At 39.5% G+C, this 27,072-nt stretch overlaps 1 protein-coding gene across 2 annotated transcripts in view; it reads right to left on the bottom strand.

Moving 5' to 3' along the window:
* nup93 (nucleoporin 93) overlaps positions 1-27,072 on the bottom strand; it is an 81,543-nt gene that overhangs the window by 22,337 nt on the left and 32,134 nt on the right. Inside the window, exons 1-4 of one of the 2 annotated variants that reach the window (XM_062961600.1) lie at positions 19,421-19,702; positions 7,452-7,514; positions 6,861-6,989; positions 2,960-3,034 (exon numbers count right to left, since the gene is read on the bottom strand). In XM_062961600.1, the coding sequence (XP_062817670.1) occupies positions 2,960-3,034; positions 6,861-6,980 (195 nt within the window). In that variant the 5' untranslated portion in view covers positions 6,981-6,989; positions 7,452-7,514; positions 19,421-19,702. Of the gene's footprint in view, positions 1-2,959; positions 3,035-6,860; positions 6,990-7,451; positions 7,515-19,420; positions 19,703-27,072 lie in introns of those variants that run through there. The other variant, XM_062961599.1, reaches the window with a different exon arrangement.

Below are 27,072 nucleotides of genomic sequence, written 5' to 3'. Positions count from 1 at the left end.
TCAGTTTTAATAATATAATATTGTATATAATAATAACTTTAATAACTTTATTTTTATTCCCCGCCTCTATCTCCTCAAAGGGGACTCAGGGCGGCTTATATGGGGCCAAGCCCGAATAAAAACAGTAGCAGTATAAAACACAGCAATAGACAAAAACATGCACAATTAAAAAAAATTTAAACATTTGCCAATAAAAACAAGAACTAATAAAAACATGGATTAAAACGGAGAGATTGTAAAAGTAGACTGGGTAAGGTGCACCATATAAATATTGTAAATAAATATAAATATACATATAATATTGATAGAAATATTACAATGTAATACTAATAATAATACCATATAATAATATTAATTATATATTATATATTACATGTAATATTACTAATAATATTACAATATAGTGGTATAATTCAATATAGTAATATATAATGCTAATATTGTTCTATGCTAATAATATAATATATTGTATATAGATATAAATTGTAAGCCGCTCTGAGTCCCCTTCGAGGTGAGAAGGACAGGATATAAATGTAGTAAATAAAGAAATAATAAATAAATACATTTTTGACTTAGACTCGCCCAAAATCTGAAATGACTTGAAGGCACACAACAACAATAATCCTAATTAACTTGACTATCTTGTTGGCCAGAAGCAGATCCACACTTCCCATTGAAATCCTGATTGGTTTGAGTTGGTTAAAATTGTTTTTATTTTTAAATATTGTATTTTTCTTTCGTTGTTGTTGTTGTTGTTGTTGTTGTTGTTGTTGTTGTTTTTGCACTACAAATAAGACATATGCAGTGTGCATAGGAATTTGTTCATTTTTTTTCTTCAAATGATCATTCGGCCCCTCAACAGTCTGAAGGATTGTGGGCCGGCCCTCTGCTTTAAAAGTTTGAGGACCCCTGTCCTAACCTGATCTAATGATGACAACACCCAAGGACCGATGGCTGGCAGATATGTCAAGACCTACATCTGAGACTCAGACAACAATCTCGCATTCCCATATTCATCTGTCGGTTATGTGTGACCATGTGGTCGAACACTGCATAACACAGAACACTCCCAATTCATTTCAGTAATCTATTCCTCGCTGGAAGAAATAAATACCGTATATACTCGAGTATAAGCCGACCCGAATATAAGCCGAGGCACCTAATTCTACTATAAAAAAAACTGGGAAAACATTGACTCCAGTATAAGCCAAGGGTGGTAAATTTCAGAAATAAAAATAAATACCAATAAAATTACATGAATTGAGGTATCAGTAGGTTAAATGTTTTTGAATATTTGAATAAAGCTCAAATTTAAGATAAGACTGTCCAACTCTGATCAAATCATTATTCTCATCTTCTTCAATGTAAATGTGCTTATGTATCCTTTAAATAATTATAGAGTAAAATAATACATGTAATAATAATAATAATAATAATAATAATAATCATCATCATCATAAATACAGGAAAATAATATAAGTAATATTAAATAGAGTAAAATAGTAAATGCAATAATAATAATAAGATCAGAGTGGGATAATAAATGTATTATTATTAATAATAAAAATAGAGTAAAATAAATGTAATAGTAGCAACAATAATAGAGAAAAATAATAAATGTAATAATACCAATAATAATAGAGAAAAATACTAAATGTACCATATATTCTCGAGTATAAGCTGACCCAAATATAAGCCAACCAGGACCCTAATCCGAGTATAAGCCAATAGGGCTGAAAAACTAGGCTTATACTCGAGTATAGACAGTAATAATAATTTACAATCTTCCTGAGATCTAGAAGATTTGGAGAAAGTAGTTGAAACGAGTTGAATTGATCCTGCTCCAAATGGGTTGCTGTGAGTTTTCCGGGCTGTCTGGCCATGTTCCAGAAGCATTCTCTCCTGACGTTTCTCCCACATATATGGCAGGCATCCTCAGAGGTTGTGACATCTGTTGGAAACTAGGCAAGTGGGGTTTATCGTACATTTGTAGAATGTCCAGGGTGGGAGAAAGAAAACAGGGGAATTCCAGACAAGAAATAATCAGGACCAGCGAACACCTCCCAACAAAGGATTCCCCCAGGCAGGAAGCAGCCAGACTTTGAAGCAGCAAGGCTTTTGAATAGTAATCAAGGTGGCTAATTGCAACATTCACACTAGCCTCCAGCAGATAAGAGTTCTTTCTCCCATCCTGGACATTATTCCAGCGGGGTTTATTTATCTGTGGATTGTTCAGGGTGGGAGAAAGAAAAGAGGGGAATTCCAGACAAGAAATAATCAGGGCCAGCTAACACCTCCCAACAAAGGATTCCCCCAGGCAGGAAGCAGCCAGACTTTGAAGCGGCAAGGCTTTTGAATGGTAATCAAGGTGGCCAATTGCAACATTCACACTAGCCTCCAGCAGATAAGAGTTATTTCTCCCATCCTGGACATTATTCCAGCGGGGTTTATTTATCTGTGTATTATTCAGGGTGGGAGAAAGAACTCTTGACTGCTGGAGGCAAGTGCGAATGTTGCAATCGTCCAGCTTGCATAGCCTTGCAGATTCAAATACTAACTGCTTCCCACCAGAGGGAATCCTTTGTTGGGAAGTGTTAGCTTGCCCTTATTGCTTCCCATCTGGAATTCCATGTTTTTTGAGCCTTGCTCTTTATTGACTGTCCTGATTCTAGAGTTTTTTTAATACTGGTAGCCAGATTTTGTTCATTTTCATGGTCTCCTCCTTTCTATTGAAATTGTCCACATGCTTGTGGATTTCAATGGATTTCAATTTAACTCTTTCTCCCCTTCAATTCTAATTTCAGAGTCATTTCCCAACCAGGTTTTTATGGGCATTTTGCGTGGGTTTGGTCTCCATAGCAATTACCCAACTTGGGATCTACCATCACTCTCAATCTAAGGGGAAGTTTCAGAAAATAAAAACTGCAGCAATGTGTGTGTGTGTGTTTTTTTAACTCACTTGCCGGGCATAGGCCATCTCAATGTTGTCCAAAGAACTGCGGCCTGGTTGCGATAACTCGCTCACGTAACTGGGCTGTTGGAAGAAGGAAATTGATATGCTCAGATAATAATAATAATAATAATAATAATAATAAAACTTTATTTATACCCCGCCACCATCTCCCCGTGGGGACTCGGGGCGGCTCACAACGTTACAAAAGTAACAGCGCAAATACATTAAACAATATACACAGTTTAAAACACAAGAAGATGATAAAACAGAAGTTAAAACAAAGGTTTATATAACAGTAATAATATCAAACAACCACCAATGCAAATCCGTCAACTTCACAGGTGGGGGGGGGGGGGGTGGACTATAGCAGCAATATAAGATAAAATCATTAGATTAAAATACCCCGATGAAAGGAGCCTAATAACATTCAGAATAGAATTATAATGAGGCTGGTCATCCAATAGCGATCTCTGATGATACTGATGATGTTTATCTGCAATATTTGTAGGCTACTATTAGGAAATGTATCCCCAAGGCAATTTACAGGATAAAAAGTGTGTGATGTATTTTTGGATGATGTGTGCGTGCAAATCCCAGTAAGGTGGCCTTATTATTATTATTATTATTATTATTATTATTATTATTATTATTATTATTATTATTGAAAGGCTAAGAATACATGTCAGACCACAAAGGTATGCGTAAATACGTAGATTAAAAAAACAAACAAAAAATGCCAGCTTCAAGTAGAAGCATGGCAGTACAATTGAGTAGCATACAAACACCTTCAATATTTTTAAATGGTGGGGTGGACTGGGGGTGGGTTGAGGGATAACTGTATTGCGGGTGGCGGGTTGTCTATGTATGTGTATGTGTATAAGTTTGGAATGTGTATTGTGGGTGTTTTACAACTTTAAAATTAAATTCCATTAAAATATTTTAAAATATTTTAAATGATTATGTGTTTTAGTAATGTTGTAACCCACCCTGAGTCATGAGGAGAGGTGGGTAAGAAATAAAATTATTATTATTATTATTATTATTATTATTATTATTATTGACACAAAAACATAGTATGACACAGCAAACGAGATAGATATGCTGGATTTCGTATCACAAAATCACAAGTCGAACCCTTCCCAAGCGTTTAGGACTGTGTGATGAGGAGAGTTGGGTAAGAAATAAAATTATTATTATTATTATTATTATTACTCTTATTAATGACACAAAAACATAGTATGACACAGCAAGCGAGATATATATGCTGGATTTCGTATCACAATATCACAAGTCAAAATCACATTTCCCAAGCGTTTAGGACTGTATGATGAGGAGAGGTGGGTAAGAAATAAAATTATTATTATTATTATTGTTATTGTTATTGTTATTAATTGTGTCATGCAAGAAGCTGGCAAAACGCTTGGGAAGTGTTCGACTTCTGATTTTGTGATACGAAATCCAGCATATCTATCTTGTTTGCTGTGTCATACTATGTTGTTGTGTCAATAATAATAATAATAATAATAATAATTGACACAATAAATAATAATAATAATAATAATAATAATAATAATAATAATAATAATAATAATAATAATGGTGTCATGCAAGAAGCTGGCAAACCATGGATGCCGTCTGAATTCAATTTGATTTCTGAACACTCTGGCACTATGCAGATACATTATATATCACCAGTGCACTTTTTTACCTTTTTCATCTCAAGAGTTTATGGAACTTGGGAAATAAATCCATTGCCTGCTAATTGGTTCTATATCTAAACGCAAGGCATTGGTATTTTTCCTAAATAGCCTTAACCTTCATAATTGGTTCTTTGCCCAGCTTGATCCCTGCTGTCCTTGGACCTGCGTTTTTCAACCGAGAAGAACCAATTAAAGCCCAATTCTATTTTAAGGATGCCTCTTTGGTCTCTCGGTTGCTGATAATTTGGTGGAAATAAGGCTTAAGTGCCAACCTGTGACGCCAACATGAAGCAAGTGGCTTTTAGCACAGCGGACACACTTCAAACCTCGGAGGCCTCTGACTTTTAAGGCTGGGAACGAAACAACGCATCAAGGGTTTCTAATGCTCTCCTGATAATAAGCGAGCAGAGAGCACTGCCGGGAAACCAATCTCATTCGGATCTCTTTAACTCATTCGTGGAGACTATGAAAGGGGATTTTTCTCAGTGCTCTTTCCCTTCTTCCTTTGAGGCTCCGAGGCCCGTGATCAGGATAGTAGTGTCACTTCACAGCTGGGCACAAAAGATGACAACTTATGAAGGTATCGGTTCAAAAGAAAGCCCCATGTTAGATGTTCCCGAGGAAGGTTAAACGTCAATTCACACACAACCCAGAAGTACTTGAAAGCTTCCAGAAGAAGCCGTCAGGTCTAGGAAGCACGGTTACAGCAAAGCGTCGAGTGATCTTTCCTCGCTTTCGGCACATTTAATCTCCATCACTGTTATAGGGCTAAAGCTCACAGCCTGATGGGCTGAACAATAAGGAGTTTTGTACATAGAATCAAAATATGTAAAACATGCTGGCGGAACACCTTCCAAAGAAACAGCACTACCACAAAGAAATTGTGTTGTTGAGGGCTTTCATGGCCAGAATCACTGGGTTGCTGTGAGTTTTTGAGCTGTATGAACATGTCCCAACAGCATTCTCTCCTGACATTTCACCTGCATCTGTGGCTAATGGCATCTTCAGCAGTTCTGTGGCAATGAAGCAAGCAGTGTGTGTGTGTGTGTGTGTGTGTGTGTGTGTGTGTGTGTGTGTGTGTATATATATATATATATATATATATATATATATATATATATATATATATAAAAGCTGTGCCCTGCCACGCGTTGCTGTGGCCCATTGGAATTGCACTGAATAGCTCCGGTTTTTGGGGGTTTTTAGGCCCTGTGGAGGTTCGTGACGTGATATTTTGTGGTTTCAACCTCGAGGCATAGATGATGGATTGTGTTGTGAAATTTCGAGTTTGGGGGGTGTTTAGTTTTGTTGTTTTGCTCAGTGCCAGCATTCCATCACTCTTTTATATATATATAGATATAATATATATACTCTGTATATTCTCGAGTATAAGCCTAGTTTTTCAGCCCTTTTTTAAGGACTAAAAAAGCCCCTCTCGGCTTTTACTCGGGTGAGGATCCTGGTTGGCTTATATTTGGGTCAATTCATTCTCGAAAATATATGGCACATTTATTATTTTTCTCTATTATTATTGGTATTATTACATTTATTATTTTTCTCTATTATTGTTGCTACTATTACATTTATTTTACTCTATTTTTATTATTATTATTAATACATTTACTATTTCACTCTGATCTTATTATTATTATTGCATTTATTATTTTACTCTATTTATTATGACATGTATTATTTTACTCTATTATTATTATTATTAAAAGGATACATAAGCACATTTACATTGAAGAAGATGAGAATAATGATTTGATCAGAATTGGACAGACTTAAATTTGAGCTTGATGTAAATATTCAAAAACATTTAACCTACTGATGCCTCAATTAATGTAATTTTATTGGTATCTATTTTTATTTTTGAAATTTACCAAGCTCGGCTTATACTGGAGTCAATGTTTTCCCCTTTTTCTGTGGTAAAATTAGGTGGCTCAGCTTATATTCGGGTAGTTTATACTCAAGTATATATGGTAACTGTATTTTCAATTTGCTTCTGACATGATAAATAAATAAATATTCTCTTAGTATGTCTATGTATCTGTATTTTTCTTATAGTGTGTTTTTTATTGTTTAAAATGTTAAACTAAAATATTGTGTGGGGGAGGAGGAAGAGAATTAGTAAGCCTTTGTAACCAGAGAAAAAGCTGGTTAGTTCCCTATCAATATCTTTCAATATGTGGCTGCAAAATCCATACCTCACTCTCCTGAGTAAAGTCCAAGGCATCTTCTCCTGAGGCCAGCAGCGTATGAAGGATCCTTTGCTTCACCTGTTCCCACTCGACCAGCATTGATTCCCGATGGTACTCCTCAGCCATAGCAAACGTCTAGGAGAAACAATATGGATGCAGACAACACCAATGACAACATTCACTGGCAATTTCTATCTCCTGCAGTTATTTGTGGAGGACACTTGTATGGCACCGGATAATATAATACAGTAGGGCCTTCATATCCATGGCACTTATCACGGATTGCTTTTTCAAGAGACAAACAACACAGCTAGAAAGAGGGACCTATAATCTATCTGAGATAAAGAAAACGGTGGCCTACGTCTATCAATGGATTCACTTTGTTCAGAGGTGCATGGAACAATGCTTGGTGGTGCATTATCAAGTAATAGGTATTAAGCTGAAAAATAGGATTAAACTCATTCTCATTCTCATTCAAGTGCAAGGCTTAACATGAAGGCTATTGACCTGGTAGGATCTGGGGCTCTGGCCAAACACAACACTGTTCTTCTGAGCCTGACGCCATCTCAAGATTTCTTTCTACTACAACTAACTCACCCGTTTCCTGGACTCTTCGATGGCAGACAGCAAGGCATTGTCTTTTTCATTTTTGAGGAAACCCTGTAGAAAGAAAAGTTTGGTTAGGAGCTGCCATGATGTTTGGATTCACTTGCTCCTCATACTACATAGTGTAATTGCTTTATGATAGGCAAATTTTCTTAGAGTTTGCTTTTAAGTGAATGGCTGTGCATTGTGTGTGTCCAGGGGTATTGTTGGGTTGCTGTCAGTTTTCCAGGCTGTATGGCCATATTCCAGAAGCATTCTCTCCTGACGTTTCGCCCACATCTATGGCAGGCATCCTCAGAGGTTGTGAGGTCTATTGGAAACTAGAAAAGTGATGTTTATTTATCTGTTGAACTCTTGTCTGCTTGAAGCAAGTGTGAATGCTGCAACTGGTCACATTGATTAGCACTGAATAGCTTTGCAGCTTCAAAGCCTGGTTGCTTCCTGCCTGGGGGAATCCTTTGTTAGGAGATGTTGGCTGGCCCTGATTTTTTTCCTGCCTGGAATTCCCCTGTTTTCTAAGTGCTGTTCTTTATTTACTATCCTGATTTTAGAGTTTTTTTAAATACTGGTAGCCAGATTTTGTTCATTGTCATGATTTCTTCCTTTCTGTTCAAACTGTCCTCGTGCTTGTGGATTTCAATGGCTTTTCTGTGTAGTGTTGACAAGGAAGCAGCCAAGCTTTGAAGCTGCAAGGCTATTAAATGCTAATCAAGATGGCAAATTGCAACATTCACACTGGCCTCCAACAGACAAGAGCTCTAGTCCACAGATATATAAACCTCAGTTGCCTAGTTTCCAACAGACCTCACAATCTCTGAGGATGCCTGCCACAGATGTGGGTGAAATGTCAGGAGAGAATGCTTCTGGAACATGGCCAGAAAGACTGGAAAACTCAAAGCAACCAAGTGATTCTGGCCATGAAAGCCTTCGACAACACAAAGTACTATGTTTCTTCAAGTCATTTCTGACATTATGGCAACCCTAAAACAAACCTATCATGGCACAATTTGTTCCAAACGAGTTTGCACTTGCTTTCCTCGAAGGCTGAGAGAGTGAGACTTGAACAAGATCACTCAATAGATTTCTACAGTCAAACAGGAATTACAGCTCTGGTCTCTAGAGTTGTAGTCCAATACTCAAATTACAAAGCCACACTGGATCTCACAAATTTGTTAATTCTACTTTTAAAAAAAGAATTCCTTTAAAAAAATTAATTCTTCTCTCCAAACTCCAAAATTTGTTTCCGCTCTGATATAGTTTAAGAGGACTGAGACCAACGCTTGGCAAGTCAATGAATTTGACTAACCCACAGTGACTTGTTCAAATGAGAAGGGCACATCAATGCTCTTAAAGACACAAATATCTGCAAAGGGATTAAGTAAATAAAATGACAGAAAGCTGGAAACAACCACTGTGAGTTCCTTATGTGACAAAAGGGGATTGTTTTGATTGCTCTGTATGACTTATCTATCACATGATGGATTTTGGAAAAGTGTAGCCTGAGTCTAAAGGCAATCCTTGAGATGCAAGGAGAGGTGGGTAATAAAATTATTATTATCATTATCATCATCATTCAAGTGAAGCTAAACAACCTGTCATTTATTCAACGCCCTCCACTTACTTCTTCACAGGCACCCTGCCAGCCATCAGACTGGGGGAGTGAGGAAACCGGCTTGTTTGTTTACAGTGTGCATCTGCTTTCCGCTCCCACACTTTATCCTAGATTCACAATTGGACCCGTTTCTTGAGCACGAAGCAACCAAAGCGGGCCAGTGCAATGCAGTGGCCACTCATTCAGAAGGGGAAAATCTCGATATAAAACTCTTGTGTTGGAGGCAAGGATGAATGTTGCAGTTAGCCAGAATGATTAGCATGTAATGGCCTTTCAGCTTCAAAGCCTGGCTGCTTCCTCCCTGGGGGAATCTTTTGATTGGAGGTATTCGCTGGCCCTGATTGTTTCCTGTCTGGAATTCCCCTGTTTTCAGAGTGTTGTTCTTTATATACTGTTCTGATTTTAGAGTTTTTAAATACTTGGACCCAGATTATATAGATGGTCATTATAGTTCTCCTACTGTACAGACTATACTGTGTTTGTTTACATACAGCAGCCACAATAGAGGAAAGCAGTTGTTTTATGGGAAGACGCAGTTCATTCACATCGAAGCTTGTCATTTTATTATGGTATCTCAGAACCAGAGCTTGGGAATATTGATTTCCTATTGATAGGCTGAGAATCTGGGAGAATCTTGAGCTATAGCTCAAGAAAAGGAAGGTATTCAACCTCTGATCTGAAGCTGTTTAGCTGTTGTGGTTTAGTCTCATGATGAAGGGGTATTTGGGTTTATGCAGGTTGTTGAAGGCTCTGAATTGTCAGAGAGGCCCCAGGCTAGCAGGGAAGCTGAAGTTAGTGATAAGGGTGACCTTTCACAAGATTTTGAACATCAACAAAGTCCAGGTGGCTCCGGCAGCGAGTCAGAGGAGTCTTCTTTATATAGAGACACAAGGTTAAGGTTAAGAGTTCGTCCCAGGTGTTCTGTGAGAATCATTAGTAAATGTGTGGGAACCCAAGGTCAGAGGAATGCTTCCTTAGCTTATAAACATGGTTAAATGGGGTGAAACAGGGAAAGATTTCAGATGAAGCAACATTGATTTTGGAAGCTTAACTCATGCCTTGTCTCTGCTCATGGAAGAAGATTCTTGCTTTTGTTCCTGCCTAGATTATGTGTTTGGATTTTTCTTGTTTTTCTGGACTGATTTGCTATATTAGAGACTTTGAACTATTTTCTACAGAGACTGAACTATATTCTGCAGATTGCCTTTGCAAATGGATTACTGCTTTCTTTACTGCTTTTTATTAAGATTTTGCTATCTTTTATCAATAAATTGAAAAAAACCAAGTCTGCTGTGGTGGAGTATGTGTTAAGAGCAAGGTGAACCAGTGCTGAGGTGCAACATTAGCTTGGACTAGGAAACAAGGTAGAATTTTTATTTCATAAGTCCCCAAATCTAATTTCCTTCCCATCAGCACCACAGTTGAGAAGTTGGTATTCTCTGACTACAGAAGAAAAGGGTAGAGGTGATAAAAAGGGGTATCATTGGTGCAATGGGCAAAAGTGAGAGGAAAATTATCTAATTATGGAAGCTGGCGTGGAAATGACCCAGATTGCAGAGTTCCTCGGATGTCGCTTTCTGTCACATGAAAAGACAATGCATCAGGAACAGCTTTCCATACACAAAAGCAGAACAAGAAGCAGGTGAGTGTCCCTAAATAACCAGACTCTACCATTGGCAACTGGGCTCTTGAGACCTTAAAGCTGCTCACATCCCTTTCCAAGGCTCCAAATCCACCCACAAGAAATTTGCTACTGACACTTATCTCTGATACAAGTTTGACGTGGAGCACGGGCTTCCACGTATCTCAGCCTGGTGAGCATGGCATGTGTTGCAAAAATGCACAAGTTGTTCCTCCTCCAAGGACAACTGTTCTGTTCCTCGCCCAGGTACTTCCCTCAACTCTTTTGATCACGCTCTACTTAATACATTTCTCATGAGCTACCAATACTTCTCGGTATTGCTTTTCTCTCCTTGAGTATGGCAGGAGGGGAGCGAGGCAACAATCTCCAAAAATCTCAGAACAAATCAAGGGAACTAAAATTCTACTTCATATCTAGAGAAGAACAAGGACTTTGTGTTGTTGAAGGCTTTAATGGCCCGAATCACTGGGCTGCTGTGAGTTTTTCAGAATGTGTGGCCATGTTCCAGCAGCATTCTCTTCTGACATTTTGCCTGCATCTGTGGCTAATAGCATCTTCAGAGGTTCTGCTGGCAGTGAAGCAAGTGGAACATGTGTGCATGTGTGTCTGTCTGTCTATCTATCTACATATCTATCTATCTATCCATCTACGTATCTATCTACGTATCTATCTACGTATCTATCTACGTATCTATCCATTTACGTATCTATCTATCTATGTATCTATCTACGTATCTATCTATCCATCTATGTATCTATCTATCTATCTATCTATCTACGTATCTATCTATCTACGTATCTATCTATCTATCTATCTATCTACGTATCTATCCATCTACGTATCTATCTATCTATCTATCTATCTACGTATCTATCTATCTACATATCTATCTACGTATCTATCTACATATCTATCTATCTATCTATCTATCTATCTATCTATCTATCTATCTACATATCTATCTATCTATCTATCTATCTATCTATCTATCTATCCATCTACGTATCTATTTATCTACGTATCTATCTATCTATCTATCTATCTATCTATCTATCTATCTATCTATCTATCTATGGAATGTGTTGTCGAAGGCTTTCATGGCCGGGATCACAGGGTTGTTGTATGTTTTCCGGGCTGTATGGCCATGTTCCAGAAGTATTCTCTCCTGACGTTTCACCCCCATCTATGGCAGGCATCCTCAGAGGTTGTGAGGTGGAATGTCCAGGGTGGGAGAAAGAACCCTTGTCTGTTACAAGCTAGTGTGAATGTTGCAATGAACAAGCTTGAATAGCACTGAGTAGCCATGAATCATCATCATCATCATCTTTATTTATACCTCGTCACTATCTCCCAGACGGACTTGGGGTGGCTCACAAAGCACTCAAGGTGCAACATGCAAAATACAAAAAGTGCAAAAACATTAATACATAAAACAGTAAGCAGCCAGCATAAAACATCACAACTTCACAGTGCCCCCTGATCAAAAACAATAAAATACAGCAATTGCTGCAGGTAAAAACAACAGCAATCGATATCAGTCTTGAAAAGCGCTTGTTAAAGAATCTGAACATCAGAATCTGAAGGTGCAAAGTCAGTCAATGAGCGTATCTGCATAGAGGTAGCCTGGCCTTTGTTGCCTGGAGGCATCCTCTGTTTGGGCGGTGTTAACTGGTACTTGATTGTTTGATGTCTGGACTTCGCCTGTCTCTGAGTGGTGTTCCTTATTTACTGTCTTGATTCTGATGTTTTTTAATACTGGTAACCAGATTTTGTTCATTTTCATGGTTTCCTCTTTTCTATTGAAATTGTTCACATGTTTATGGATTTCAATAGCTTCTGATATGATGGTTGCTAGAATGGTCCAGAATTTCTGGTTCATCAAGTGATCTGGTTGAATTAATCTGCAGTGCTTTTCATGTTCTTTGATTTGTGTCTGGGCACTGGGTTTGGTGGTTCCTATGTAGACTTGTCCACAGCTGCATGGTATATGGTAGACTCTTGAAGTGGTTAGAGGATGCCTTCAGGCAACAAAGCCCAGGCTATCTGTTTGCAGATACCCTCACTGGTTGAGTTTGCAGCTTGCTAATTGCAACATTCACACACTTTCTACTGCTGTGCTATAGATTGTTCTAACCTATACCTCACAACCTCTGAGGATGCCTGTCATAGATGTGGGCGAAATGTCAGGAGGGAATGCTTCTGGAACATGGCCGTACACCCCGGAAAACACACAACCCTGTGATTCCGGCCATGAAAGCCTTCAACAACATGTTCTAACCTAGTGTCTCTATTGCATATGGTTTGCTCATTGCACAGAGGCAGATAGGATGGCACTCCCGAGAGTTACTTACTACAACTGCCCAAAGAATTATTTCTTTGGAAGGAATTATAATTCCTGCTGCCTTAAGAAACCTCAAAATATTCTTAAGGATCCCTCTTCTGCTGGATATTCTTTTTTGAATTGTTACCATCTTGCAGACGGTACAGCATGATAAAAACAAATAGACTGAGAGCTGAGACTATATTGAACTCTGTGGTTTCACACTGATTTTGCATTAGGGATTAGAATATGGAAGGGCGGGTGCTTTGTTTTGCAATTTGTACATACACAATGTGATTGGGGATGGCATTTAATTTCATTGTACGAAGTCCAGAGACAATAAAGTTATTCTATTCTATTTTTAGGATATTTAGGTCAAACTCCCTAGTACCCCGTTTGAAATGAAATGATGGATTGTTCCAGCCAAATTGGTTGGAAGAGGTCTCTCCAGGGGATCTGCAGCAGCGCAGGTGCAACACTTAAAAATGCAAGCAAGGCATATGAGCTATAGCGTTCCCCTAAATCTAAACATGAGAAGCATTAATTATAATGATCCTTAGTGTTGTGCTTTTGCATGGAATTGCTGTTCGGTTTGTGTAGTTTCATTCGTTTCGTCTCGTTTTCGTATTTGTTCCCACTAACGAAAATGGGAAGAATTTTCATCTGGCTTACAAAAAAACCCCCGAAAATTTCTAGACCATTGACTGCAATGGGAGGGCTTCCTAGGCTAACCCCCCGCCGGCTCAGTTTTTGGGCTAAAGGGGTGAAAATCGCCACACATGGAAGGCATTTCGACCCCTTTTAGCCCACCAATTTTTTAAATGTTTGGGTTTTCCCCAGAGTACTGTTGTTGTTGTTATTATTATTATTACTGTTATTATTATTATTATTAACATCAATTGGCACAAAATCAGCTGTCATGGGGAAGCACTCCTCTCTCAGACTCAGCTTAGGGTCCCAGAGTAACTACTGTTATTAATGTTAATATTAAGACCCATTGATTTTCATGAGATATGTTGTGTCTTATACGTTTCGTATGAGTTTCTCTCCTATCTCAGCCTCTGGTTTGGGAGTAACACCAAATGACTATGTCACGAAATGATGCATGTCTAAAAAGTGTGTCACCAACATGAAATGTTTGGAAAGCCCTGCTCTAGACTTACATTTTGGTCAATTCACTTACTATCAGGTGAAAAAAAAGTCATAACCCAGATGTGATTTGCTATGCCAATTGACTAGATGTCTAAAAAAAAAATTCCGAATAGGAATGCTGACCACTGAGTGCCCCATTACTGAATTAATTGTTAATGTCTTCCAGATCAGAAATCTTTATAACCAACAGTGATGGTGGTGGGTGGGATGCAGAAATAAATTCCTATACACATGGACAAGGGTATTAATAGATTAAAAGAAGATGTTCCACTTTCATTCTTCCCTGTGGCTTAGCGATATAGATCCCCATCATTTTGCTTATAGGGTTGTGGATGGTTTTGCAAGCAACTGCCTATGAGCTAAATACAAAATAGGAGAAACTTCAGGGCCATATGTGGGAAACAGAGTGGGAAAAGGTATTTAAAAAAAAATAAGGTAGATGATCCCTATTGTGAGCCGTTCCATAATAAGGTCCTTGTGCACAAAGGCAGATTTGGTCTCTTCTTGAGATTTATACAGAGATATGACCATACAATGAAGTAACAGGAACTCAAGGGATGCTTCTTGGGACCTAAGATCTGATGTCTGGGAGAAGAAAATCTCTCCTTCTCATGCTCCGAGATGAATATCATAGATTTGTTTCATGGTTTTATTGCTCTCAACTGTGCATTTTTCGTATTTCTATGTTTACTTCTATTTTAATGTTTTCACGTATGTATTGTATTAGTTTTATGGTTAGTTGCTTTGAGTTTCTTTTTAGAGAGATAAAGCGAGGCAGAAATACTAATATTTTTTATTGTGTCAGAAGTGACTTGAGAACAAACTGCAAGTCGCTTCAGGTGTGAGAGAATTGGCCATCTACAAGGGGATGCCTGGATGTGTTACCATGATGCTGGGAGGCTTCTTTCATGTCACTGCAAGCTAGAGCTGACAGAAGGGAGCTCATCCCGTCTCGCAGACTCGAACCGCCAACCTTCAGGTTAGCAACCCAAACTTCAGGTCAGCAGCCAGCACAAGGGTTTAACCCATTGCGCCACAGCAGCTCCAGAATAATAATGAGGAGGAGGTTTAAGGACATAATAATAATGTAGTAAGCGTGACAGAGAAAGGAAGATCATTTGAGTGTCCTTGTTGGAGAGAAAAGTGGGATATACATGGAATTTTACAATTTCTATGCCTCGCACTTTGGCCCAGCTCACCCTCGTTTAAATTTTGTACTATTTTCATACTCTGTTTTATTATGCCTCTGTTATCAAGTTTTGTTTTACTATGTTATTGTATCTGTATTTACATTGGATATTGTTGTGTGTCTTGTATGTATTTTATTTTGTTTCACTGTAATTCTTTGGGCTTGGCCCCATGCTAGCTGTCCCGAATCCCTTCAGGGAGATGGAGGAGGGAAACAAAAAATAAAGTTGTTGTTGTTGTTGTTATTAATATTATTATTATATAAACATAATAATAATAATAATAATAATAATAATAATAATAATAATAACAACCACCATAAAAAGCGGATTATCATACTAATGATTCTCCGAGAATTTTTCCTCCACATTGAATTGAAATAAATTCCAAAAGGAGGAGGCTAGAGAAAGAAAGTGAGAAAGAAAAAAGCCAACCTTGATGGCCATTAATGGCAGCAGCCATATTGAATAGTGGAACTTTCTCTGAACGAGAAGGGGAACGCCCTAAATCAGGCAAGTTCACTAATTTCCCCTCGTGACGCCATTTTATTGCTTTTTGCTGCCATTTTAGTACTGTCCTTACATATACTCATTTGTTTTTTAAACAAGAAGCAGAACAAAGAAATGCCTCCAAATAATCTCATTTGGTTCTTTTCCCGTTTCAAGATCAGACCTGCTACCTTCATTCTTGGTCATAGGTGCAAAGGGCAAAAAGACACCGGTTTCTTAGTCCAAGGGACCATGCCTTTGTTCCTTTTGGGTAAAGGATTTGTGAAAAATCACTGACTTCAAGTATACTTTAGCCTTGAGACAGATCGTGGCACCATTCTCCAGTGCTAAAGCATCCCAAAAGCATCTCTTTAAGGTATATTGTAAAAAGGATGTGAAACTACAAACAATTCCTTTGCGCTATAGAAATTATCTGGGGTGATGAAGCAGGAGACAAGACCGCAATCTGTTTTGCAATTGCACAGAAAATTTCATTTCTACCTCCATGATACACTGCCATTTATTTGTTCAGTAGCAAAAATGTGGGTGTGTAAGGATATGCCTTCAAGTTGCCTGTCAACTTATGGCAACCCGATGAATTTCATAGGGTTTTCTCAGGCAGGGAGGTGGTTTTGTCAGTCCCTTCCTCCGAAATACAGCCAACATACTCTCTGCAAATCTGAAGAGAAAAATCCACAGTCTTGCCATTGGTGCAGTCTTATTGGCTATATCAACAAATTCCCTTCTATTACGTTAATATATATATATTTACGCAAAACAAGACAATCAGTAATATTGCTTCTTAAGGACGGCTTTGTCACATCAACTCATTTGTTGAGATCCAAACGGCAATTCCTCAGCCTTCACTCCCATTCCCAGATTCACAGAATCATGCCTTCTTTCTTACACCCCATCCTTCTGGATCTTTGGGAGAAATGCTTATTGGTAGGTCTTTCGTCTCCAAGCCATAACGGGATATTTTAATACCATGCATATATGTGTAAAAAGGTGCTCAAGGTTTCACACTAAGGTTCAAATAACATGTCCCCATCCCAATGGACCGGATCATTTTTAAAAGGGTTTCTCCAATATGCACGTTTCACACTCTTTGGGTTCAGAGTAACTCTTAAAAGCGATCTCAAACCTATAAGAGAATCAAATGGATTATAAACGCTATATTTCTTCTGTATTTAGAGCCCTAAAGATGATGCAGTTTTGGGAAATAACAAATAGAAGAGTTGTGAACATCCCTACATTTCAAATACTCAGCATCTGCGCACAGCAACGCCCACAAACCGGGCAACGCCTTGTTCTATAAAGCCAATTCTATAGATTTTATATATCTCTGTGTGTGCATATATGCGTGTGCCTTTGAGCTGCCTGCTGACTTATATGTTGAAATATAATAAAATTAAATGAAGAGGCAAAATGCCCAACGAGGCTACAGCTGGGCTCCTTCACTGCAGTTCTTTTGACAATGTCATTTTCTCAGCCTTTCTTTGAAATGATAACGGCTGAAGGCTTGGGCGGTATTTCTTAGAAGCACATTTTCAAAGCTAAAATCTATATTACTAGACTCATATGGATTGGCACAAAAGGAGGGAACAACAAAGAGGCAGCAAGCAGGAAAATGCCACATTTAAGATGATAAAAAAGGGAAGGTGCCTTGGAAGAATCAACAGATCCAGGGCTAGGGGTGTCTCCGAAATAGTTTTCCTATCAGGGAAATGACAAAAAATACCCTGGATAAAAAAATATTAAATCGGTATTGCTAGAAAAATCAATGATTAGTTTTTGTTGAACAAAGGTGGAAAATCTGTAGAAAAAAAAATGACTGCCATTTTGATGAGGAGGGAAACCAGTCCTCAAAGCAAAAAGTTAAGAATTTGGTAGGAATGAAACTGAATTTCCTTTATTAAAGAAGACCAGGGCTGAAGAAAATGGGGCATACTCCTATTAATACGCCTTCAAACACATGAAATTCTTTCACAGCTCCAAATGCACAGACACGTAGTTCTATTGCAAACAGCCAGTAATGATTATTTGCTATTAACCACATTTGTCACCAATTCCTGCTATTAAAAAAAAAAGGTAAGATATGCCTGGCAAGAATGGTGGGCTGCCATTTCTAGAATGAAATCTCAGGTTTAAACTTTCTACAAGTGAAGATGGAGGGACTGGTGTGATGAAGACACATGGAAGACAAAAGGTTTCCATTTTTCTTCCTTCCACTCTATGCAGCCCCACATTCTATCTATCTGAGACATACAAACTCATATTGCATGTACGTGATACTTTAGAGAAATAGATCCATCTTAACTGCTTAAATAGAGAGACAAAGAGAAAGAGACACTGAGAAAGCAGGCTCCAAATTAAAGATAACCAGAGTATGGTTCTATAGTTTGAAAAAAGGCAAAACTAGTTCTTCAGAAATAAGATTTGGGGTCTTTTTCCCCCACACAAAAGCCATTTACGGAGATCCCCTCCTCTTTAGACAAAGGAAAATTAACTAGAGGGAATAAGAAAGGAGGACCTGCAAGAAGAACTGACCATCAGAGAGAGTGGCAATGGGTCTTCCTTCCATTTTGGGGTGCACATTGCATTCTCTCTCCTTTCCATGGATTTGGGGGGTTCATCTGTAACCCCTCCGACTGTTTTGAGTTGTGCTACCCACCAGCAGCACCTGTTTGTCACATTTATTTCCAAACAAGGATAATCTGAATAGGTTTGCATCTTCCAGAAGTCAAAAAACGTGACGGCCATTCCCAAGTGCCTCAACCAGGAGAAAGGGATCAAATGGGAACATGCCCCTTAAGCCAGTTTCTTCAGTCAAAAATAATACAGAGGACAGAAAATTGCAGACATTCACACGCTCCAACTGGCAGAAACACCCACATATATCACTTCTAATATGCCTTCCCTTGGATGTTTTGCATGGGAAAAAATACAGAGTATTGAAATGTACCCTGCATCTAACAAGACAAAGCACTTTACTCATTTCAATAACAAAAAAAGAAGATGGCATTTATTTCTGAAACGAAGGAACAATTCACAGGTAAGAACCATTAAAGTCTATTAAAATGAAGGCACACCAAAGCCCAGAAGAGTATTATTGAGAAAATAATGCAAGCTTCTTGAAGAACAGATCTGCTTCCGTGATATTTGTCTTTGATAGCCTTCCCACCCAATAAAGGATAAATAAATCATTTAACAAAGCTGGCAAGGCATAGCTCCTAAATATGGAACTTCTGCTGACATGTTAAAGAAAGTAAGTACCAACAAGAACAGCTGGACAAGACGACAAAACGGGAAAAGGAGACAACAGATGCCCCACCCTGCGGCGATTTAAAAGGAGAGAAAAGCAGCAAAATCAAAAGTCTATATATCTATGCATGCATATTTATTTAAATCATTTAACGCTAAGCAAACACCCCATCTCCTACAATGGATCTTTCCCAACTAGAGTGTTAAACTCTTCAACACTCTGAAATTTGCTTCATTCTATGAAAATTGAAGTCTTTTCTAACCTGTGGATCGCATGATAGAGAAGTTACAAACCTTTTAAGGGTTGGCTGAAGCTGTCTGGTGTTGAAAGGCTTGGTATGATATGTGGTCTCGGGCTGCTCTACCTTTCCTGCATTAAGGCTTGCAGTTTTTCTTCTCGGAGAAGGAAAGGAGGGGGGGAGAAGCCTTGCGAATGGCTGAGACAGCAAAGAATCCGGCAAGAAGACAATGAGAAGGCAGCTGTTCAAGAGCTCTGCCAGCAAAGCCTCTGTGGCATTTGCTGAGGGCTGCGCTGTACTGGTATGAAACCAGTTACCAGAGGGAGTGTTTATAGGTTAGGGAAGGGTATTTTATTGTTAATGGAATGTACCATGTAAGATTCAAGGGCGGGGAGAAGGAAGGAGACAAGACACAAGAAAAAAGAAAAGGCTCCACTTGGGTCCCCCCCACCCACCCTCCGCCCCCAGCGAGCCCCTGCAATTACTCCGATGTGAATTTTTGATGACTTCCGACATCTTCCAAGGCTAATAACTGCTTCAGCTGTCATGTTTGGTTAATGGGGGAAAGGCATTTGCTGCACCAGAGGGGCAGGGCTGTGGCCGCAGATATGGAACGCCGCTTGTGCAAAGCCATGCTCTGACGATCAGGGTGCCCTGCGTTTGCACATGACGGGAGGCTAGAAGAAGCCAGGCAAGCCACATCGGAGCACAGCAATGTGCCTCTGCCATCTTAAAGACACACAGAAGAGCACTAGAAGAAGATATTATGCCATACATATATAAAATAATGAACGATGCCCTAAAACATCAAAAAATCCCCGATACCTGGAAGATGGCAAATATTACGATACACAAAGACTCACGGAAGAAAACCTTGAAACGATGTCTGCGTTTGCATTTATATACGGCACCTTTGTTCATTAAAATACACATCGCCTATTTACCCCTATTGGGTTGAATGAAGTTTTGGGCGAGGAATGAGCTGAGTCAGTTATTAATTTCTTTGATTTAGAGCAGTTTTCTGTAATATTTCTGTCTTTAGCCTCCCTCTCTTTGTAAGCTTTACAGTTCACTTAAGCAAAGGCATACATCCAAACGGCGCCATGCTCTCCCTTAACAAGACCCGACGCAAGAAAATCTATCAATGTGAGGGACGATGTATGCAAGATTAAAAACCTGCTTGAAATTCATAGGTACAAAATGCATAATGGGTATGCGATTACGTACAGAAGAAAAAATATGCAGAATATAGGGGTATTGGATAGCACGCAAAAGGCTGTGTGCATTATAAGACACCTTGCAAATAATAGAAGTCTAGATATCAGCGACGATGCAACTGGGAGGATTGGGAGGGTGAGAAAAAGGACCGAAAAGGAAGTATGCTTATGCTTAAAGGATCGTCCACCCCACGGTTTGAGCCAAACCAGGAATCAGGTGATGGTGCCATCATTACGGCGCAGAAATACAGAGAAGGATCGAGAAGTGGGTGTTCCCTCTCCACTCCACCCATCATAAAGAGAGAGGAAAAGAAGTACTAAAGATTGCAGCTGGAAATATAGCGGAGGTCAGGCCACGGTGGAGCGTTTTACAAAGCACAGCTAGTGGCGCCATGCTCTCACCGTAATACACACTGCCACTGCTGATGGACTTCCTTTCTCTCTCCTGGCTCCTACAATATCAGGCAGCGTCTATTCGAAGGGCTTAGTTTAAGACACACCCCAAAATTATATTCCACAGGGAACAAATTATATCAGTCCACTACAACCCAGCAATGCGCAAATGATACCCTTCTAGGTTGCTGTGAGTTTTCCGGCTGTATAGCTATATTGCAGAAGCATTCGCTCCTGACGTTTTGCCCACATCTATGGCAGGCATCCTCAGAGGTTGTGAGGTCTGTTGGAAACTAGGCAAGTGGGGTTTATATATGTGTGGAATAATGTCCAGGGTGGGAGAAAGAACTCTTGTCTGGGTTGTGGTGTGTTTTCCAGGCTGTATGGCCATGTTACAGAACTTCCATACAGCCCGGAAAACATACAACAGCCCTGTGATCCCGGCCATGAAAGCCACATTTAAGATGATAAAAAAGGGAAGGTGCCTTGGAAGAATCAACAGATCCAGGGCTAGGGGTGTCTCCGAAATAGTTTTCCTATCAGGGAAATGACAAAAAATACCCCTGGATTAAAAAAAAATCAAATTGGTATTGCTAGAAAAATCAATGATTAGTTTGTTGAACAAAGGTGGAAAATCTGTAGGAAAAAAAATGACTGCCATTTTGATGAGGAGGGAAACCAGTGCTCAAAGCAAAAAGTTATGAATTTGGTAGGAATGAAACTGAATTTCCTTTATTAAAGAAAACCAGGGCTGAAGAAAATGGGGCATACTCCTATTAATACGCCAACACATTAAACTCTTGTCTGCCTGACGCAAGTGTGAATGTTGCAATTGGCCAGCTTGATTAGCATTGAATAGCCTTGCAGTTTGAAAGTCTGGCTACTTCCTGCCTGCAGAAATCCTTTGTTGGGAGGTGTTAACTGGCCCTGATTGTTTCTTGCCTGGAATTCTGTTCCAGACAAGAAACAATCCAACAAATGCTACGTTCAGCTCAGAACAAGAGTTAACGTCTCACCTCTGCAGTCGTGTACCATATACCATGCAGCTGTGGACATAGGAACCACCAAACACAGCATTGCCCAGACATGAATCAAGGAACATGAAAGGCACTGCAGACTAGCTCAACCTGAGAAGTCAGCCACAGCAAAGCACCTGATGAACAAACCTAGAAACAGCATATTATTTGAGAACACAGAAATGCTGGACCACTCTGACAACCACCATGTCAGACTATACAGAGAAGCCACTGAAATCCACAAGAAGAATGTGGACAATTTCAACAGAAAGGAAGAAATCATGAAAATGAACAAAATATGGCTACCAGTATGAAGAAACTCAAAAATCAGGCCAGTAAATAAAGAGAAACACTCAAAAGACAGAAGAATTCTAGACAAGAAACAATCAGGGTTGGTTAACACCTTCCAACAAAGGATCCCCCCAGGTAGGAAGCAGCCAGGCTTTGAAACTGCAAGGCTATACAATGCCAATCAAGGTGGCCAATTGCAACATTCACACTTGCTTCAAACAGACAAGAGTTCTTTCTCCCACCCTGGACATTATTCCACAGATATATAAACCTCACTTGCCTAGTTTCCAACAGACCTCACACCTCTGAGGATGCCTACCATAGAGGTGGGCAAAACATCAGGAGAGAATGCTTCTGGAACATAGCCATACAGCCCAGAAAACTCAAAGCAACCCAGTGATTCTGGCCATGGAAGCTTTCGACAACACACTGATACCCTTCTAATTTGTATTTATAATTCATTCAGCTTCTTTGTGAAATCAATGTCTGCCCATAAAATATTTCCAAATGGTGCACATAATTTTAAGGTGGATGGCAAAAGCGGTCCATACGAGCGTCTAGCCACCGGAAATTCCTCTGCGAGACTTTCTTTTTGAAAATGCACAACACATTATTTATTAACGGGGGCTTTATCAGATGAAAGAAATTGCTAAACTGGACTCAGAGCAGGAAGCAGCTCACTAAAGCATCTCTGGCCCAATGCCATTTCGAGATGAACAGTTCAAACCTAATGTTGTACCCTCCAATTTCGCACAATTACTGCAGATAGGGGAAGCCAGGATTAAATATGGCATCTATCACAGGAAGGTAGACATTTTCTACTAACTAAATTGAATCATCTCGTAGGTGGAAGAGCAGTCTCATGGAAAACACAACACAGTAGCAGTCAACAAAGCCAAATAAGACATCAACGACCGGATGCAATGCATCTGTGGGCACATGTTCTGCCACATACGGCTGTATTTCTGGCATTGCAGAGGGATTAACTGGTGACTGCTGGAAGAACACTTTGGTTTTCTTGATCATCTATGAGAGGCTGAGCTTCTCGTATGTTTCTGTAAAGGAGTTTAGAGTGGCTTGTAGGTCTTCTGAATGTGCACTGACTATGTTATCATCAGCATATTGGAGTTCTATAACATATGTTGTTATGACCTTGGTATTTGCTTTCAGTCTGCTGAGGTTAAATAGCTTGCCACCTGTCTGATAGATGATTTCCACTCGGGTTGGAAGCTTCCCATCAACAAGATGAAGTATCATAGCGATGAAGATAGAAAATAAGGTTGGGGCAATAACACATCCCTGTTTGACACCTGATTCCACCTTAAATGGGTCACTCAAGGAGCCATTGCTATCCAAGACTGTTGCCATCATGCCATTGTGGAGGAGCCGCAGGAAGTTCACAAATTTGTCAGGGCATCCAATTTTTTGGAGGATGGTTCAGACAGAACTGTGATTCGCAGTGTCAAATGCCTTTGCAAGGTCAATGAATGCCATCTACAGAGGTTGATTTTATTCCCTGCATTTTTCTTGGAGCTGTTGTGCAGTAAAGATCATATCCACTGTTCTTCAGGAGGGGCGGAAGCCATTTTTTGGGATTCTGAGAGGGTGTCTTCTGAGACAGGTAGAAGGCAGTTTGCAAATATTATTGTGAGGACACACATGTAAGCAGCTACTGGAAACATGCATCTAGTAGTCTTTCATGGGAAAGCAGTCATTTGGATACTTTTCCAGTTCAAGTGCATTATAGTATTAGTCATGGGAAACAATAGGGTTGACTGGGAATATATATCACTGGTATCTTCTCTAAGGACCTCTGGATTAAAGCCTGCCCAGAATGGATTCACAGCAAAGGAGAAATAAGGGAGGACAAGTGATTAGAAGTGATTTATCAATAGCACTGCAGGCCAAACAAGCTCTCCAAGGTGCTGAGACCGAGCCACAAAAAAAGATTTAGTACAGACCAGATACAGCATCCCAGTCACCTGGGAGATATCACTATCCACAAATACAGCTCCAAAGACATAGATGAGGAGGACAGATGTCTCCACATGGCAAATGTGAAGAAGATGATCAATGGTTTCAACCAAGATACCACACAACTGAAGGAGACATGTGCCAGAATATTTGGGAACATGATCTCAAAATTTCTTGGATGGCAAAATATCTAGGGCTGGCCTTGCCTAGATATGCATCATGTACTTTTCAAGAAAGTATGCCGATAATGAGTGTTAGACAATACATTGTTTATAAAGTCTTAATACAGATATTACTCATAGAGCAAGCTAATTATACCAATGACTGTCTTGAAGCACAGACGACATTGACACAAACAGGACAAGCCAGTCTCTGCTGTAGCAGGTATCCCAACAAGAAAAGGACAGCCACAGTCACGGGAGGGATATACACATATTGGGCAACACAGTTTACAGAAAATCTACACACACGGATACCTACATAAAAACTCCAAACATCACCCAAGCCAAAAAAGAAATCCTGCCGGCCCAAGAGTTTAACCCATTGCGCCGCTGGTGGTTCTGTGCCCTGCCACATGCCCAATGGAGGATCTTCTCACAGTGATACCAGAGGCACTCCAAGTGGCCAGCTTCTGGTCAAAGGAAATCTCTATGCCAAGTTTAAAACTTGGCATAGAGATTTATGTTCTTTTAAATACATTATAATTGTACCTTCAATTCGCTTCTGACACAAGAAATAAAATAAAGTTAAGGTCTATTAACAGCAAACGTCGGGAAATGAAATGATAATACAAACTGGAGAAAATACTACTCAATGAACAAGGGATCACATTAAAATTTGCAACAGGATTAGAAGTGTGTGAAGTTGATTTCCGTTAGTCTTGTTCCTCTGATTTAAGGTATTTTCACCAGCAAAAGGCAGCCTTGAAGGAACTTGCCCAGGAATATGACACAATTGAGAATGATATCCTCATGGCCAGTAACTTAGACAACCCTATTTTCAAAGCACAAGATACTCCTAGCTTGAGATCTACTCTTCGGCTCCTCCGTGAGCATCAAAGTGGTCTCTCTGCACTTCCTTCCTTTGAAATTAGCAAAGGCTTTGTGATGACTCACTTTCCTACAACTTGCCTGAGAAGAGGTTTCTTTATCAGACGGAAAAGTAGAACCTTCCTACTTTAATATCAAACAGATTCTAGAGCCTTGAATTTGGAGTCCCTTGAGGTGAAATTGGGTTCCTCCTCACAAATCCTGGATCTATTTGACCTGCAGATTCCAAAAATAGCATCAGATTTCCCCCTTCAGCTCTAGTTCTTAAGATCCAGAACATATGGCATCAATCGGTCACCATATGTTCACCTATAGAATATTGTGATAGCCATTTTATTTTTTTATTTATTATTTACAGTATTTATATTCCGCCCTTCTCATCCCAAAGAGGACTCAGGACAGATCACAATGCACATATACATGGCAAACATTCGATGCCATTAGACATACGACATATAGACAGACACAGAGGCAATTTAACATTTTCCAGCTTTCAGCTTCATGAGGGTATGCTCAATTCCAGCCACAGGGGGAGCTGCTGCTTCACTGTCCACTTGTGACACCGAGTCCTTGATGGAGTACTTCCTCATTCTTCTGCACGCTGCTGGCAATTTTATGGTGTTATAAATTAGTTAAACTAGCCTCCCGCATAAAGCGGTACCTAAATTTCCTACTTGACAGGTGCCATTTTCTTTCGGGCTGCTTGGGTAGATAGCAAGCTATGCTATTTAATGGTCGGGGGCTTAACCCGATCCGGGACCCGGGCTTCGATCTCATGTTCTTTTGATCAGCAGTGATTTATTACAGCTGGCTATTAACCAGCTGCGCTACAACCCAGCCCATATCTAAGAAACTAGAGTTAATGCAATCTCTCCAATACAATTTTCTGTATCAGTGCCCCAAATAACCCCAGAAACAGGTCTAAACACCAAGACACCAAGATTTTTTTGTTGAGCTATGTAACAACAACAACAACAACAACAACAACAACAACGGAATTACATAACTCTGCAGTTTATTTTCAAGGTACAGCTCAACTAGCAAGTTTTAATATCAATTAATTGAAACCCCAGACTCTTCAAAAAGACCAATTGCATAATGTAAATACACATGAAATCAGTGGCCTGCCCAATTTTTAAGAGTTCTTCCAATCATATGCAAGCAAGGAAACAAGAGCGTAAATGCACTCTCCAAATTAGCACAAGCACAGATGTTTGGAGCCAGCTTTTCCTGGCAGAGTTAAACCCACTGCTGCAAAAGCAGGACAGAGCAATTTCCTATGGAGTATCTGGCAGGAGATGAGAAAAACCGTGATATGCAAGGCTCTGCTACAAGGGATTGCAACACAGAGACAAGTCCTACAAAGGAGGGAGTTACAAGCCATCCCCGAGTTACAAAACATCTAACTTACAAATAGCTCTTAGTTAAGAACAGGGGTGAGACAACAGGAAGTGAGGAAAATCTACCCCTCGGAAGAGAATTTCACTTTTTAGAGTTATCACGGGGTAAAGGCATATCAACTGGGGCTTTCTTGATCTTTTTTTATTTCGGTCCATGACCAGCACAAAGTGGGGCACAAATACCCTGGGAAGGAGAAACGCAGTTCCCTAGCTAAGCAGTTATTAAAAACAGATTAGAAAACATCTTGAAATCACAGTTTAAAAACACAGGTTGGTGTATTCCCTATGCAATCCCAAGCTACACACACACACACAGACACACACGTGTTTGTGTGGCTGGAGTTACACTTGAAAAATCTACCTGTTC

This window comes from Anolis carolinensis, unplaced genomic scaffold, assembly GCF_035594765.1.
Source record: "Anolis carolinensis isolate JA03-04 unplaced genomic scaffold, rAnoCar3.1.pri scaffold_9, whole genome shotgun sequence".
Taxonomy (NCBI): domain Eukaryota; kingdom Metazoa; phylum Chordata; class Lepidosauria; order Squamata; family Dactyloidae; genus Anolis; species Anolis carolinensis.
The sequence above is the reverse complement of the archived record's forward strand: the minus strand, read 5'-3'. Positions and strand labels throughout refer to the sequence as shown.